The sequence below is a fragment of the Triturus cristatus genome, chromosome 7 (assembly GCF_964204655.1).
Source record: "Triturus cristatus chromosome 7, aTriCri1.1, whole genome shotgun sequence".
Classification (NCBI taxonomy): domain Eukaryota; kingdom Metazoa; phylum Chordata; class Amphibia; order Caudata; family Salamandridae; genus Triturus; species Triturus cristatus.
The window spans coordinates 647,932,821-647,949,390 of NC_140590.1; the positions used below are offsets into that span (position 1 = coordinate 647,932,821).

Here is a 16,570-nt window from a genome sequence, read left to right on the forward strand (position 1 = left end):
GGAGCTCGAGCTGGGCTCAAAGAGTCAGATGAGCAAATATCAGGACATCTAGGCGCCCCAATCATTTCTTTGGCACGTGCAACCAGATGGCCGGGTTAAGAACGACCAGATGGCTGGGCTTAAAAGATTGTCATCTGGTCTCCCCATTTCTTAAGAATCAGTTTTTGCTTGTTCTTGGAAGGGTTAGGGGCACCCTGGGCTGGGTTCTTGGGGCCTCAGGCATAGGGCTGTCGGGCAGCTTCACAGAGCTATAATCTGGGGCCCGGTAGGCGCATCTTCTCCCAGCCAAGCAGAGGAACCCTGCCTGGACTTGCAGGACCCCACCCCAGCAGTCTAAGTGGCACAGCGGGCTGGGAAGGGTGGCTAGGGCCAGGGGCTACTATCCCTGGGCCCTCCAGAGTTCTGACCAGTGGCCTGCGGCCTGTGCAGGCTGGGAAGACCTGCCCCATTAAGTGGAACCTTGTTCCTGAGCACCTTGGGACACAGCAGGTTAAATATTGGAGCCCAGTGACGGAGGCTTCCACCCATCTGCCTGCTAGAGCGCTGATCCAGGGCCCAGTCAGAGCTTCTTAACCCACGCAGGGTAGAACTTTCTAGGCTTGTCGGACCTTGTCTTGGGCACTTTGTAAGTTTGCGGGTCAGAGAACAAAGGCCCGGCTGGGGACTTTCACCCCTGGGTCTGCCAAAAATCTGATCAGGGCCCCAGTAAGAGATTCTGAACCCAGCAGACAGGGAGCCTTTCTGGGGCCTGTGAGACCCTGTCCTGGGCACTTTATGACACAGCAGGCTGAGGAACAGAGCCTAGGGCCAGCAGCTTTCATCCCCTAGTCATGCTGGAGCTCTGATCTGAGGCCTAGTCAGAGCTTCTTCACATGAGCATACAGGGAAGAACTTCTCAGGCCTGCGGGACCCCATAGCGGGCACCTTGCAACATGGTGTGCTGGAGAGGGGAGCCTAGTCCCAGGAACCTCCATCCCAAGGCCTGCTGGAGCTCTGACGTGGGGCCCGGTCAAAGCTTCTGAACCTGAGTAGGGTGTGGAAGCCTTACCGGGCCTGTGGGACCCTGTCCTGGGCACTTTATGACACAACAGGCCAGAGTATGAAGCCCAGGGCCAGGATCTTCTATCCCTGCACCTGATCTGACACATGGCCCAGTCAGAGATTCTTTACCCGGGCAGGCAGGAGAGGTCTTGCCAGGCCTGCAGGACCCTGTCCGGAGCACTTTGTGACACTGCAGGCCGGCTCCCAAACTCTAGGTCCTTGGGTCTTCATCTTTGGCTTGCCAGAGCATGAACCATTCTTTTAATCCGTGCACACCGAGTGATAGAGGGATACATTTGAGATAATGTATCCAGCTTCCTCAAGCCCTGCCGTGACTTGAAACTTCATATGAGCCCTTATTGGGAATTATAAGGCAGCTTGGAATTCTGAACAAGGAGCCACATGAAGGAAGTGATGTGTTTTGTTTACTTTTTTAAGTACAAAACATCACAAGTAACTTTGGCATTGCACATTTTACATCACCCATGTAGGTGGGGTAAATGACTCCTAATTAAAATTTTGCATAGCTTTGGTAACAGGTAATTTTCAAAGCCGAAGCTGGCATCAGCCAGAGGGCCATTCTGAAATGCTTACTTTTGGTGATTATTAGCAATGCAGGGTTTGATGTCCCCCTTTAAAGCAAAATCAGACATTTTGGGTTTCTTAGTGTTTAATGTTAAATTGCAACTAGTGCTGCAATTTGGGAAGCAACGGAATGTGAAGTCATGTCCCATAAAACTGCAAACCATGTCATGGCTATATTAAATGTTTAATATGAGAGAACATAATATTGACAAATCCTTATTCGAAAGCTAATAGTTCTAACAATTGAGTAGGGTTACTCAAATTTCCTCAGTGCTATTGCTTGAATATTTCCTTGACGAGCCAAGTCTAGATATTGGATAGTCTGAAGGGAAAAGAAAACTCAGCTTGAATGCTATATTGATTAATTTTGGAAGTATATCCAGCATTAAAAGTACCACGGATAATGTTGTGGGAGAGATTAAGGAAGATCCCGTTTGATAAAGTGGGCGTTATTCAGGGATTTATTATTGTGACTTTCCACAAAAAACTTAGTTTCTCCTTCATAGAAAAATAACTCTAAATTCTAAGATTATTTTCCTGCATTGCTGCATTTGTTTTGTACTATATTCTAGTGTAATATCCTGTTATACTTGGAAATATGATTTCGGTTATGTGTTATATTCTAAGCCAGGTTTCTGTCTGTATGGGCAGTCTATATGATTTATTGGGCACATGTTCTATCCAGTATAATGAGTTAAGACTCTCTATTTTTCTAACAGGCAAAGATACTCGTACAGTGGGAAGCTACCACCAAGATCTCACTCTATGAGCTCAATCCATAAATCGGATGACGAAAATGTTACCTTGGTAAGGCTTTTAACTCCGTTTACTTTTCTGACATTAATTTGTGCTAAATGATTAAGTAAGTGAGAATGTAAAATTTCCTAGCTGTCGTGAAGAAAAGTTTAAATTCTATTAAGGACGCGGAGGCGACGTTCAGGATAAATCCTAGGTCCTGCAACAGAGCTTGAGCCATTTGAAGTTGGGTAAGTAACACCTCCTTCTCCTGGTGCATCAGAAGGATGTTGTCCAGGTAAACTATGAGGCATACACCCGTGCTCGTAGCCATTCAATGACTGGTCTCAACAGCTTGGTAAAGCACCATGATGCTGAGGACGAACCTAACGGAAGACAGGTGAACTCATAAAGAAGGCCGTTCCACTGAAATTGAAGGAAGCGCCTGTGGGGGTTGGTGGGGGAGATTGGTACTGTCAAATTTGTTTCTTTCAGGTCGAACTGAACCATCCAGTCGCCTGGTAATAGGACATCTCTGAGAAGATGTACCCACTCCATTTTGAAGTGGCGGTAAACTACCCACCAATTGAAACCTTAAAGTTTGATCACTTGCCTGAACCCTTTGTCTTTCTTTTTGATCAGGAAAAAGTTGCTGATAAAGCCTGGGGATGGGGGGACGCATGCGCGATGACCCCTTTTTGGAGGAGATCTGCTACCTTTGTGTCTACCACTTGTGATCCCTCCCGCAAAAAGACCAATGGTCGGGGTCGAGACAGTTGGAACGGTCTACTGTGGAATTCTATGTGAAACCCGGTGACTGTCTGTAGAACCCAAGCATCCTGTGTGACCTCTGCCCACTTGTGCACGAACCACTGCAACCTTCCCCCCACCCCTTGTAGGGAAGAAAGGGTATGCCTTACCAGTAACATCTCCTGGTGCGTTGTTGGCTCCGCGAAAGCTGCCCTTTCCGCCATGTCGCGGCCTCTCAAGGGGAAGAACCCCCGAACTACTTCTCGTCCTGCAACTGCATGGAACGTTTAGTCTGGAGCCTGTGGGGGTTGGTATGAATGCCCGGCCAGAGGAGCACCCCCTACCTATTCCGTCTCCTCCGAAAATTTGTTGACTATAAACTTTCTGGATAGACTGCTGTGCTTTATCAAGAGAGGAGAAAGTGTTCACAAACCGGGATAGTTCTTTTATGAACAGTTCACCGTAGAGGCTTCCGTTCGCCACGGGCTAGCTTCCATGGTGGCTAATTCACCAAGTCTGGACTCAATCTTAATCAACAGAGAACATCGACGTTCCGTTGATAATGCACAATTTGCATTTCCGAGGAAACATAAGGTCCTTTGGGCCCCGCCCGAGAGTATCACAGGATCAATGAAATGGCCAGTTTCTCTGGTGTCCTCCGCCATGTCTAGAATTTTAGTGAGTAGCCCCAGGATATCCGGCACTTATCTTGGCAAGACCACCATGAGCAGTCTAGACCCTTTTTTTGGTCTTTGATCAATTTCGTAATAATTGTGGCAATTCCGGCATCAATTTCTGGGGTGTGAGCCACCTTATACACTAGGGTAGGCCAGGGACACTCTGCCTTCAGTTTGCTGCGGACCCCTTGGTCCATCGGCTTTCTGATGCGGCTGGCCACGCCGGTATCCAATCCGCAGAGCGGTGGTGATAACTGTCCTTAGGATTCAGCATCCCTTATGTATCTGGGGCATCATTCGTTTAGGTGCATCCAGCCAGAGTTTCTTGGTGCCTCCTTCTGGGCGCCAGGGTCTACTCGGGCCTGGCTCATTGTCCGAGTCACGTTCTACGTCAGTATCTACCCCAGTATTGTCTTCTGCCTCATCTTGGGGGCAGGAATCTCCAATCCTCTTGGGCGTCGTCATCATGACACCTCTTTAGAAAGGCCTGGCGCAGCCTCCAAATGCATCTGGAGAAGAGGTGGTCTTAGGGGGGTCTGCGCATGCTTTGCCCTTGCTTTTACTCTTGGAGGGGCCACTTGTGCCAGAAGAGAGTTCCCTCCTGTCCTCCTCTGACGAGGGTACCACGGTTCTCCTGACTGTAAGTTCAATGATTCTGCGGCTTAGGGGTTCAAGAGCCGAGGAGACTGCTCTCACTAGGAATGCGTCAATCGCATCCACAAGCTCCACATGGATAGGGCGCAATGGGTGCTCCTCATCCGCGAGCTCCCAAACCAGGAATTTGCCTGCCATGGTGAGGAAGTGAAATGTTGGAAGAAAGGCACACCGGACAATGGAGAATGAAGGTAAATCCGGCTTAGATTAGCCAAGGCTTGTTTAGGGTTGAAGTACACTGGCTACGAGTTAGGCTGGAGTGAAGGGGGAAACACACTCTGTGGCAAAACCGCACTTTGGAGCAGATGTGCAGATTAAGCGGTAATGACAATGAGGAATAAAGGCTTAATGACAACGAAGAAGAGAAACTGAGAGGAATCCCTGGTGCTGCTTCCAAACACGTGCGCTCACTCGTGGAATGCGTGTGAGGCAGAAGCAGCCCAGCACGATGCCAAAGAATGACAGGAATGTGAGAGGGATTCCACTCTCGTCCTGAACGAGCGAGCGAGTGCCCCGCTCTCTATCAGGCTCGGAGTGCACTGCGCCCTGAACTCCTGAGGTGTCAGCCGAATACGCTGAAAAGGGAATCCCCAGCATCCCTAGTGTCCTTGAATCCTAAAGTGAAAGATATAAATCCCTCAATCAACCGCTGCCCTGTCGGATATTGATGAACTGAGCGAAGGAGATTTGTGGTGAGGGCCTCCCTGATGGGTGGGCCCGACCTGAGGAAGAAAATGCTGGAGTCCCGACTCCGGGAAATACCGTGGTAGCGCGATCACTTATGTATTGGGAAACGACCCTCAAGCTACCACACCCAACAAGGTAGGCACATAAAAAACATACAGGCAAAATAAGCAATAGCAAGGAAAGGCACGTAACTGGCTGCAGAGCAGCGGAAGTGCTGTTCCCTGTTATTGTTTATATGGGACTGCCTCTATGGATGTTACTGTTGTTCTGATACAAAAACTCATTGGATTTGTAGTCTTCGAGTATTTGTGAAGTTGATAAGGCTGCTGAGCGGGAAAAAAAGGAAGAGTTGAGCATAATCTGAGCCTCCGGTCCTGTCTTAGAATTTTAACATTCAGAAACAAAGATTCTATTCCCCCAAACAGCTCTTCAAGATTTAGAAGGAAATGTTAACCTTTCCTTCCCCACTGCCCTCTGTGCCCCATCTCACCAGTTATGCGACAATCTCATGCCACATTTTTGGGACAAAATAGTCATCTTTAGAGCCAACTTAGTGTAGCCTATTTCTCCACACCTTGTACCCACTTCTGATACAAACACTTGCACCAACAAATTTGACAAATTCTCCACAATCTAAGAGGAAATAGGCAAGGTTATGAAAGCCCTAAACATATGGTACCACCCTATGAAATCTGTAATTCCAGGGACTTCGAACACTTGTCAGTCAGCTCTTTCATATTCCTAACAAAACTAAATATGTCAGTGCCACTCTTCCACTTGGAGAATTATCAGTGACACACTTACACAATCTAATAACCCCATTTTTGAAGTAAAGAAGCACAATGTGAACCTAGGATCTCTTGGCATCTACCTTCCTATATCTGGCTTCCTCTATCCAGCCAGAATACTTGAGTCTTTGATAATTACCCAACATAGAGTTCAGTGGCGGCTGGTGAAATTTAAAAATGGTGGGGGGTGTTAAAGTTGTTGATATGTGTTGCGTTGTGAGCAAACCAAGTGAGCACATCGGGGGTTCTCCCCCGAGAAAATTTGAAAAAAGAGTGGCAAAGTCATGCATTTTAACCCCTTGTATGCACACGATGGCTTCCAGTCGTCATGCATCACGGTGGGCGTGGGCGTGTGCGCACGACGGCCGGGAGCCGTCGTAATCCCGCCCACCGTTTATTTCTCCCGCACAGCGTGGGAAATAAACCCGCACCCAAGGGGTTAAAGCATATTTGATTGCAGGACGGTTTATAAAGCAATTGAGATAGTGTAGACTTGAAATATTTCAACACATGAAAAATACTCCATATTTTATAGAATTAAAATATTTTAGTTACTGTAGTGCGCACATTTTACAGTAGACGCAAGGTTTGTAATTATCTTACCTGCACACATGGTTGTCTTATCTGTCCACTGTCTGCAGGAGAAACATACACTTTTGTTTGCATTGAGCCAGCAATATATTGCGATAGGCTCATGGATTCACATAAACTATTGTGCATTGTGAAATGCTCAGAGCCTGAAGCTTGTTGTTCGTGAGCCCAAGAGCACACTGTGCAAGGCAGGAACGGAGATTGGGGCAGGTTGAGAAAGAGAGAGAGGAATGTGCAGGGCCCACTCCACACCAGGTGCATGAGAGGGCTGCCTGCCTTTTAATCGTCTCACTGCAAATTTACAACCTTTCACGAATTTGTCCAGGCAGGCTTATTGTTTTTTTTCTATGAACGGGGAAAGTTTGATTGTTTTGCGTTTTATACCGATCGCAGTTTGTGCCCGTTCTCTCTGTGTAGCTCAGCTTTGTGTACAGCAGAGAGGCAAAAGTTAGACATATGTTCCCATCCAATGCCTGAACTCAGTGGCTGGGGGAAACTATCAGAACCCAGAGAAAAGGGCATCTTTGTCTTGTACACAGGAGGACACAAACATGCAATGAAAGGAGGAGGTGGAGCAGGCAGGTAGTACATACAAGAGAAAGGAGGGGTAATAAAGAAAACATAAGAAGCAAGAAATGAGGAGCGAAAGGAGAGAGTGTTGAAGCACAGGGAAGAGGAATGAGGGAGCAGAAAGAAATGGAGAGATAGAGGCATGGAGGGGATAAACGAAACAAGCATGAGGTAGAGGCATGGAAGGAGTAAAGGAAGGAAGAGAACTATAGAGGCATGGAGGAAGGAGAGACAGATGCATGGAGGGAGGAAGGGAAGTAATGTGCAGTGTTCAACGAACGCTGCAGCCTGTCTCTCTTCGTGCCTGCTGCATGAAAAGTGAAGAGAGAGAGAGACAGCCTCCTCCCAGCCCCACGCTGTATCAAGTGCACACACTACCAGAGACTCTTAGTCTCTAAGTCAATCCTGACGCTGCTCCTTCTGCTCCTGCAGTGAAATAAGGTTGCAATATAGTCGTATCTTGTTTGAAGAGTTTATTTAAGATCCAAACTCTACCCAACACACGGAGCGTCTTCCCAGCTAGATGAACAAACAGCAACTGACAATCACCATTCAAACCTCTATCTAGTGGACGCTCCATGCATGAGCCAAATTTCAAAAGAACACATAATGCATTTCTAAAGCATCGCGCGCTACCCTCGTGATGCATAACATTCCTACCAATATTACACCACCTTCCCCCTTACAGAAAAATAAAAAGATAAGATACAATACATATTAAAACACTAACATAGATCAATAAATTGCATGGGAGCCCTTGCTTCTTCAGTTGCCCTAATTACAGAAAATGTTGGCTTAATCCCATGCTTTGATACAGTGTGTCCGAAATATTCCAACTCTTGAACAGCGAACTTACATTTGTCAGATCTTACTGTCATTTCTTTAGACCTCAAAATAGAAAGTACATGTTTTAATATGTCATTGTGTTCTTCAAATGATTTGGCATATATTAGAATGTCATCCAAATACGCTTGGACACCTTTGATATCATGGAATAGCGTATCCATCAGCTTATTGAACACACTACCAGCCGACGCGAGGCCGAATGAAAGGCGTAGAAATTTGTACGCCCCGAAAAGGGTCACAAACATTGTCTACTCTTGGGAATCTATTGTCAATGCAACTTGGTGATAAGCTGATCTCAAGTCTATCAATGAGAACCATTTGGCTCCTCCCAGATTCGCCAATAATTCGTGGATTCTAGGCAGTGGGTGGCAATCCACAATTATATTTTTATTAAGTGCGCGTAAGCCAGTACAAAGCCTGAGCTTGAAAGTCTTTTTGCGCGCGACAACAGTGGGTGCCACCCACTGTGATGAATTTGTAGCCTTAATAATGCCTTGATCACACAAACTTTGTAAAGTAAGTTTCAGCTCATCTCTCACACTCATTGGGACGGAACGCACTTTATGTGCTACTGGTTGAGCCCCAGGCGCTAATCTAATGTGGTGTTCAACGCCTTTAACACTCGTTCACTAAACAGAGGCTTGCACTCTGTGATTATTTTCTTCAACATGTTTGCGTCCATCACTGGTACAGTACATTCAATATTACATACAGGCAATTCCTCAACTTTAATTGGATTTTCATCGCCTGATACTAAGTATAGACCCATACGTGCTAAATCTTTTCATTCCCTTTTTCCGCTACATACATTTTTGTTTCAGTTTCTCCACCTAGACACTGTACTACACCAGAAAAATAACCAATCATATTCATGTCTTTCTCTCCAAAGGCTTTTGGATTAACGTCAGATTGTATTCATTTTACTCGATCATTCCATAAATCGTTGAAAGTGGTGTCTCTTAAAATCGTAATAGGTGAACCCGAGTCCGCCACAACCTGAAGAGGCACGAAATCCTAGGCGTGGGTATGTGGGTGGAGTGTAATCCGCTTGTCGCCAAATGAAATAAGGTTGCAAGATAGCCGTATCTTGTTTGAATAGTTTATATAAGATCCAAACTCCACCCAACACACGGAGCATCTGCCCAGCTAGATGAACGAACAGCAACTGACAATCACCATTAAAACCTCTATCTAGTGGACGCTCCATGCGTGAGCCACATTTCAAAAGAACACATAATGTATTTCTATCCGCGCGATGCATAACATTCCTACCAATATTACAAGCAGCACCTGGCTTGGCTGGGGCAGACAACCTCGCCGCTCATCACTGAGATCGGGGGCTGTGGCTTTGTGTCACCCCCGGCTCCAGTATGAGCTGGTGGAGACTTTAAGCGGCCTCTAATGTGCATTTTGTGTTGGCCGGAGTGAGGCAGCAGTCCAACCCAACATGCGCACTTGGCCCCTAGGTGCTAGCAACACTAGTAAGTGACGTTGTCGTGTCTGTCAATAACATTGTTAAGCCCTTTCTCCTCAGGCTCTCACTGGCTGTTCCAGGACCCGCCTCAGGCCTCTCTATATTGCAACCGTCCCGGCCCAACAGAATGTAAGCATGTAAAATGTTTTACATTACTCACATTTAATTAGGGGGCCAGGGTCAAAATATGGGTAGGTCAACACCCCAACGCCCTAAGGCAGGCACTGCCCCTGATTTAACTCACCGGAAATAAAACAGCTATCTCTTGCCTTCAAACCAGTGTTTCGACTGAAACTTCCATCATCAACATCCAAGATAACCTGCTGACTGCCTTGATCTAGTCCTTAATCCAAGAAAATCTACCACTGCTCTAGTCCTCATCAATCTTCCAGTGGTGTTTGCTACCTGGAGTGCTCCTGGATGGGTTTACAGCAACTGCTGCATGATTGAAATTGCCCTCTATTTGTTCTATCGATCTTGCTTTCTTTTTCTGTGTTTGTGTGTTTGTATGTCTGTGTATATATTCAATGATAAAAGCAAAGTTTGAAGCAGAGGTAAGTTTGGGTTTCTTATCCATGAGGTGATTTGCTTCGGCGGCTACTCCGGAATTTAGGTCAACTGGAACAAGTCTGTACTTTTCCCCCTTACAGATACCACAACACCCTTTGTTCCTGACTATCCCCTTGTGTGGGCATCAGAGCCCAGTAGATATTTGGGCATTTGGTTGAGCAGGGACATTGATGAACTTTGGAAAGTTAACTTTGGTCGTGCAGTGGACTGGTTCGAGTACACGATCCCTCTCTGGAACCGGCTGCCACTTTCTTTGGCTGGGCGCATTGCCATCGCCAAAATGGTGGTGCTTCCAAAGTTTCTATATTTATTCGTCAATATTCCTATCCCTTTAACCGCTCACTTCTTTCGCAAGATTCGCTCTCTGCTCATCACCCTAATTGGGGCCTATCGGCAACCTCGAATTGCCTACAGCATCCTCACTCTTCCAATGTCGCGTGGCGGGTTTGGTGCCCCAGATTTCAAGTTGTATGCTCTCAGTGCTCAAACCAGTTTTCTTCATTTCTGGCTTCACCTCACTCTGTTTCAACCTCACGTCGCGGTAGAGGCTGATCTCGCCACCCCGTGGCCGCTCACGACTGCCCTATTCGCCCCGGCGAAACTCCTCCGCACTGAAATAGACACGGTTGAGACCCTGCGCTGGGCTTGGGACGGGCTCCGTAAATTTTCGGGCTCTGACATGCTTTCTGAGAACAATATGCCACTCGCACACCACCCCGCCTTTCCTCCACTTCATTCTTCTGGGATAATCAAGCACAAGACTCATCTGGGCCTCTCCACAGCCTCGGACCTCTACCCTGGGGACACATTCTTCTCGCTTGCCGCTGACTCTGGCCCCATGGATACTCTATTATACTATCAACTCAGAGCTGTTTGCATGAAGCTTCACTCCACATTTCCCCAGCCTCCCCCTCCGATGGCCACTCTCAATCTTCTCTATACATCTTCCTCGCCTAAAAAACTGGTCTCTAAAATCTATGCTTACACACTAGCAGCGTCTCCTATCTCCACTGACCGGGCGAGCGTTGCATGGGGCGATGACCTGGGAGCCGAAATCTCCGGAGCCGATTGGTTATATTACTGTAATCAAAGCAAATGCCTCTCCCCAAACTATCGTCTGCGCCTCATCCATTTTAAGAACATACATTGGCTATATCGGGCTCCTGCCCAACTTCACAAGCTTGGACTTATTGCTGGTGATAGATGCCTGCTCTGCGCCCGCGGCTGACTTCTCTCACCTCGCCTGGCTGTGCCCCCGGGTCTCGCCATATTGGCGCGAGGTATACGCTGCGATTTCTACAATCACCTCACCTCCGATTCAACCTGACCCTCTGCTTTGCCTCTTAGGCTTTGTTAAATTTGGGCCGGACGCCACTCGTCGCTTGACTGACATGCTGCTGGTCCTTGCGCGGTGCAGGGTCTCCATGTGTTGGGGCCGCAGGCCGGCACCCAAGGCTGCCCTCTGGCTTGAGGATGCCTCTCGCTGCCAAACACTTATGTCTGAGTTCTGGGACCTCCAACCAGCCAGGTCTCGTCCAATTGATATTTGGGGTCCATTTGTGACCTACCTCTTAAGTCAAGACTCACAGTGACCTCTCCCATGCTCCCCGCCGGCGCCCCGCCCGTGGCGGCCGCCAGTGTAGGTCCATGAGCTGTCTCCTCGCTGCTCCCATCCCCCTCCTCTACTCCCTCTGCCTTTCTTATGGTGCCCTTTTCTGATGTATACTTCACCTCCTCTGTGCTTACAGGCTATTGTCCCCTGACTTTGTCCCCAAAGTACCACAAGTATACGATTGCCTCTTCTGTGCTGCTTTGTCCTGTTGTGCCTCATTAATTCCAATGGTGGAATCTTGTAACTGTGCTGTGCTATATTCTCTAAATAAAGGTTTTTGAAAATCAAAAAAAAAAAAAGTTTGGGTTTCTTATTTCACCTTGACATATGTTTAAAAAACATCTTCAGAGGTTCACCTAAAAAACTTTGTTTGCAGAGCCATGTTAGGACAGGTCCTAGGACCCCAGAGGCCAATGACTTCAATCCCCACTTCCCCCTAATGGGGTCTGGCATGGTCAAAGAAGTCACTTTTCATAATAATACATTTGCAACTATTTGTCAATCTGCATTAAATGCGGATTTGGCAGGCATTTAGCAAGCATTGCTTTCTGTTGGTCATATCAAGTTTTGAGCAGGTCTTTAAAGGGGGACAGAGAAAACTGGAATCAATCAAAAGTATTGTACGTTAATAATAAGATAAGCATTTTTGGGTGAATGTGAGTATGATTTGGGAGACAATTAGCAAATTAAGCAAAATGCAAAGTCAGACAATACTTGTGACCCAACGTTTAGGAAGTGACTTTGTGCAGGACATGTCTAAAGGCCATGCACAGTGCACAATGGGTACATGGCAGGTGAATACACGACATCATCAGAAACCCATGAACATTCACTGGAAAAATACACAGTTAAATTTTAGCTATGGTTCAGCAGACAAAAAGCAAATGCCCTGAAATTCAGCAGCTAAAGTATACAGCGAGAATGTGCACCATAACTCAAGCTAACCTTTAATTGTGTTTTTCTCAGGTACACAGGGCAAGAGGGCAAGAGGGATAGAGTAAGGTGTCTTACAGCCACCAGCTATAATAAGCCTAGCTGTTAATAACATGTGGGAAATAAGAGTGTCACCCGTTGTGATAATGGGGTATGTGCCATTCTCTCCCACCTTTCCCAATATAAGAACTACAGCATCCATTTCTCATTCAATACCTATAATCTCTTTTACAAGTGGAAAGGACAAACACGTCCTTTACAGGATGTTTTGGAACTAATGGACGATTTGCACTTTGTGCCCAAATTGAAATCCTGGTTTAATTTGCTTTCCAGTTTACCATGTATGAATGCTTATATGGTTAATTTGATATGCTTAATAATTTATTAAGTGTGGAAATTTATTTTCTAGTTTGTTAATGTCAGCAAAGCAATTCAATACAGCTGTTATCCCTCATCAACTCCTCCCTAATTGTAAATGAGCCCACATGTTGTAATAGTGTGATTTGGAAAATGTAACTCTTTTGAGCAAGGCACTGCATCTTTTGAATTGGCTGTTATCTTTATGTTTACTAAGCCTTGAGGGGGAGGGGTTACCTTGTTCCCAGCGCTGTCTTACCACCTGATTGAAGTCATCCAGTAGGATCCGTGAAGGAGATATTATGAGATGGTTGGTCCAGCAGTGTGTATTGCATATTCATTACAAGTATCTCAATGGTGCGTATGTGTAGGAATTTAGCTTATTCAGCTAGCACTCCGATGTTGGTATATTTAACAGGCCAGCTAAACCAGTCAAGAGCAGGATGTAATTGGGCAGGTTAACTCTCTCTGTGAATGTTGGAAAGGCCAAATCCACTGTCATGCTATTATTTATATAGCATTTTCTTTGCGTATTGTTCCATACTAAGGCTATCGCTTTTTTATGAATATCATCCGATGTGCATTTTGGGAAGCTGCTAGGCAGTGCCTGTACTATTTATAACAATTGGGGAACAGATTCATTTTATACAAGCGGTTCTAGCAGACCTGGAAATTTTAGATTTTCTCTAGCTGAATAGATTTTGGAGCAAAACAGCTAGCAAGCGAGGGATATTGATAACGTTTTTAGTCTCATTTGATGTAGTGAGCCTTAAGTGCCGGACTAGTCCCAGAGAGCAGTCTGATCTATGATTTTAAATTTTGTTTTTATTTGTCATTGAGCCGCTGTCACCATGCCCACCAATTTGCTGCTATTGATTGTAAACTCAGATGCCCCAGAAAGCTCAGGGACCTCTAACAAAAGAGCTGGGAGAGATTGGTAAAGATCAGTTAGAAAACGGGGATGTGGCCAACTGCCATGAAAGATGGCCTTACACTGTTGTGGCTCCGAATCCCCAAAAACACTGAATATCCATTTAATAATCTGGGCCTGGGATTCTCCATCATACTCGAAACAGTGCCGCAGACACTGCCGACTGGGATCATCCGGTGAAAACGTGCTGAAAGCTTTCCCGGTTCCCGCCAGAGCTCGCAGACTTGGTGCGGTGACGAGTCGCGGGCTTAAGTAATCGGCGGCCTAGCAAAAAAGCGGAACTTGAAGAATTGTGCCTGTTGGCTGCCGGGGAGTGTCAGCTATACACGGTGGGCCACTACTGAGGCATCGCAGCCGGGACCCGCCCCGCGGTGGGGGACGGCCCTGCCTAACGGAAATTTCCGCCAACATGCCTGGAGGCCCTTACATGACCCGGGCTGAGGCCATAGCTCGCGCTGACAAGAGCGCACAGAAGGTCCTGAGCACGGCGACAGCCCCCGGGCTTGGGTTAGCGAGCGGACATTAAGGGTGGCTCATCGAGTGTGGAGATTGGACTGATGACTGGCGGGGACGTATCTGTGGTAAACCACGGGCCCGCGGCCGCTACTGAGATCTTGCAGCCAGGACCCATCTTGTGGTGGAGAGCAGCCCTGTTAGATGGCAATTAGATGATACGCGCGACCTGACCGAAGGTAAAGCATGCTACAGTCTGCCGGGGGATGGTTGGTGGCTGCATAGAGCAGATAGCGGGGTGCTGGCTAATCTGAATGGCGATACAGCTCTACACTGACCTCGTGGAGTGAGGCACACATACGACCATACTGCATATTGGCAGGGGGTGACGCTGAAGAGCGGTCAGCGCGCACTGTCACTATCTACCGAGACACCTCACCATCACCGGCTCATAGTAACCATGTGCTGAGCCCCTCAGAAAATATTGCTGTAAGGAGGGCCAACGTGTTGGTAACAATATAGACGTAGTAGTGAGCCAAGAGGGGGTAAGCTGACAGGCCGGTGGGAACCATTTCCTAGGCAGGCAGCAGTGAAACCCTTGGACCCCTCATTTCCGATAAGACACACGGTCCAGCACCACTCATTGCCAGCAGTGCCATGTGGGGGGAGCAAAGGAGGGCGTGGCTTAAATCAACGAAACTAGATAAGTTCTCCTGGCAGAAGCCCCAAGAGAACGCAAATGCTCAGCCAGACACTGTGCAGGGATCGCAGTGCGAGCCAGCGGAACAAAGCGGGACGCGCTTGTGACCACTGTGGCATCTAATCCATTGCAGGCAAGACCACCGCTCAGATAATACGTGGAGCGCCTGGTAAAGGGCTCCTATTGCGATCTTCTTTTGTTTTCCTTCATGCTCTTAACGCACTAATTAACAAAAAATTACGCCGTTTCTTTATTGAATTGCTTGCACAGAAACTGTTTGATAAACTCACTGTACCTTATACGCTGTACTTATACTGCTGTTAGGTGCCTCCCCGGTCCACCACGGAACGTTCCGATTGTGTGGAGGGAACAACACCTACCGGAAGGCAGTCAGTCTGCACTTCCGGCGGACACCAGACTGGGGCAGTCAGCGCTCTAGCTGTCACCATAAAAGGGATGCAGGGCACGACGCGCAGCGAACGCGCACAGCGGGCGTGCCGCCGGCGCGCCAAAGGCAAGCTCGTCTGCGCCCGTCCGCGCCTGGTCGTCGCCAGTGGCCATAACCCCTGCCAGTTACACCCCAGATTGGACCCAAAATAACCCCATTCTTAAGAATTACTCCAATGCAGAACTTAGATGCATTGGAGATAGGTATTATCGTAACAACCACTCCATTAGTACATGTTCTCATCCCAGATCCCCAGAAGGACCTTTCTCTTGTAGAAGCTGCAGGTTTCAATGCACAGTACAAACCGGAATCCTAACGAATACAATTCAGGTACAGCATGAGCCCCTGAATTTGGTCCATCAAAACAACAGAGACTGGAACTGTTTCTTGGCTAATGTGCGCTCCTTACCTAAACATTCCATGAACATCTGGGATTTGCTATCCTCAACTCTCCCCCACATTGGATTTCTGACAGAGACATGTACTAAGCCTCACTCTAACCCTGACATCGCCATCGCACTTCCAGAGGGCTACAATATCCAAAGACAAGGCAGACCCCTCAAAGCAGGAGGAGGATTAGCAATAATATATAAAGACCCCATAAAGATATCTATCATTGATCAACACTGCAACGACACCATGGAGATATTAATCTTCAGAGCAGATATACATCCACAACTCTGCTGGAAAGGTGCCCTGGTATATCGACCCCCCTGGCCCCCTATCCAACTTTCCGTCCCACTTACTGGAATTAAATTCTCCCCATGTGATTTCCACCAAAAATGTCCTACTTTTAGGAGACTATAATGTGCATGGGGAAAATCTTCGAAACAAAGAAACTGCCACCTTATTAACTGACCTTACCACACTGAACTTAAGCAAAGTTAACACAGACCCTACTCATCAGGCTGGACATATGCTAGATCTTATTCTAACTAACTCTCCCAACATAATCTACAAAACTACTAGTCCCCTTGAGTGGGCTGATCATTATATGATTGACTTTTCTATCCAGGGCAGACATGGAGATGATGGCCCCAAAACCAAATCCACCAGGAAATATAGACAGTGGCATAAAATCACACCACAATCCTTCCAGGATTCTTTCAAATCTCCCCATTATGAAGAATCTGATAGTACAGAGGAAAGATTATCGTCCTTAACTACC

General features: G+C 47.1%; 1 protein-coding gene across 4 annotated transcripts in view; it reads left to right on the forward strand.

The window, feature by feature from the left end:
- CEP112 (centrosomal protein 112) overlaps positions 1-16,570 on the forward strand; it is a 2,536,355-nt gene that overhangs the window by 285,731 nt on the left and 2,234,054 nt on the right. For all 4 annotated transcript variants that reach the window (XM_085617276.1, XM_085617275.1, XM_085617278.1 and 1 more), the window contains one exon: positions 2,346-2,433. In XM_085617276.1, the coding sequence (XP_085473402.1) occupies positions 2,346-2,433 (88 nt within the window). The remainder of the gene's footprint in view (positions 1-2,345; positions 2,434-16,570) is intronic.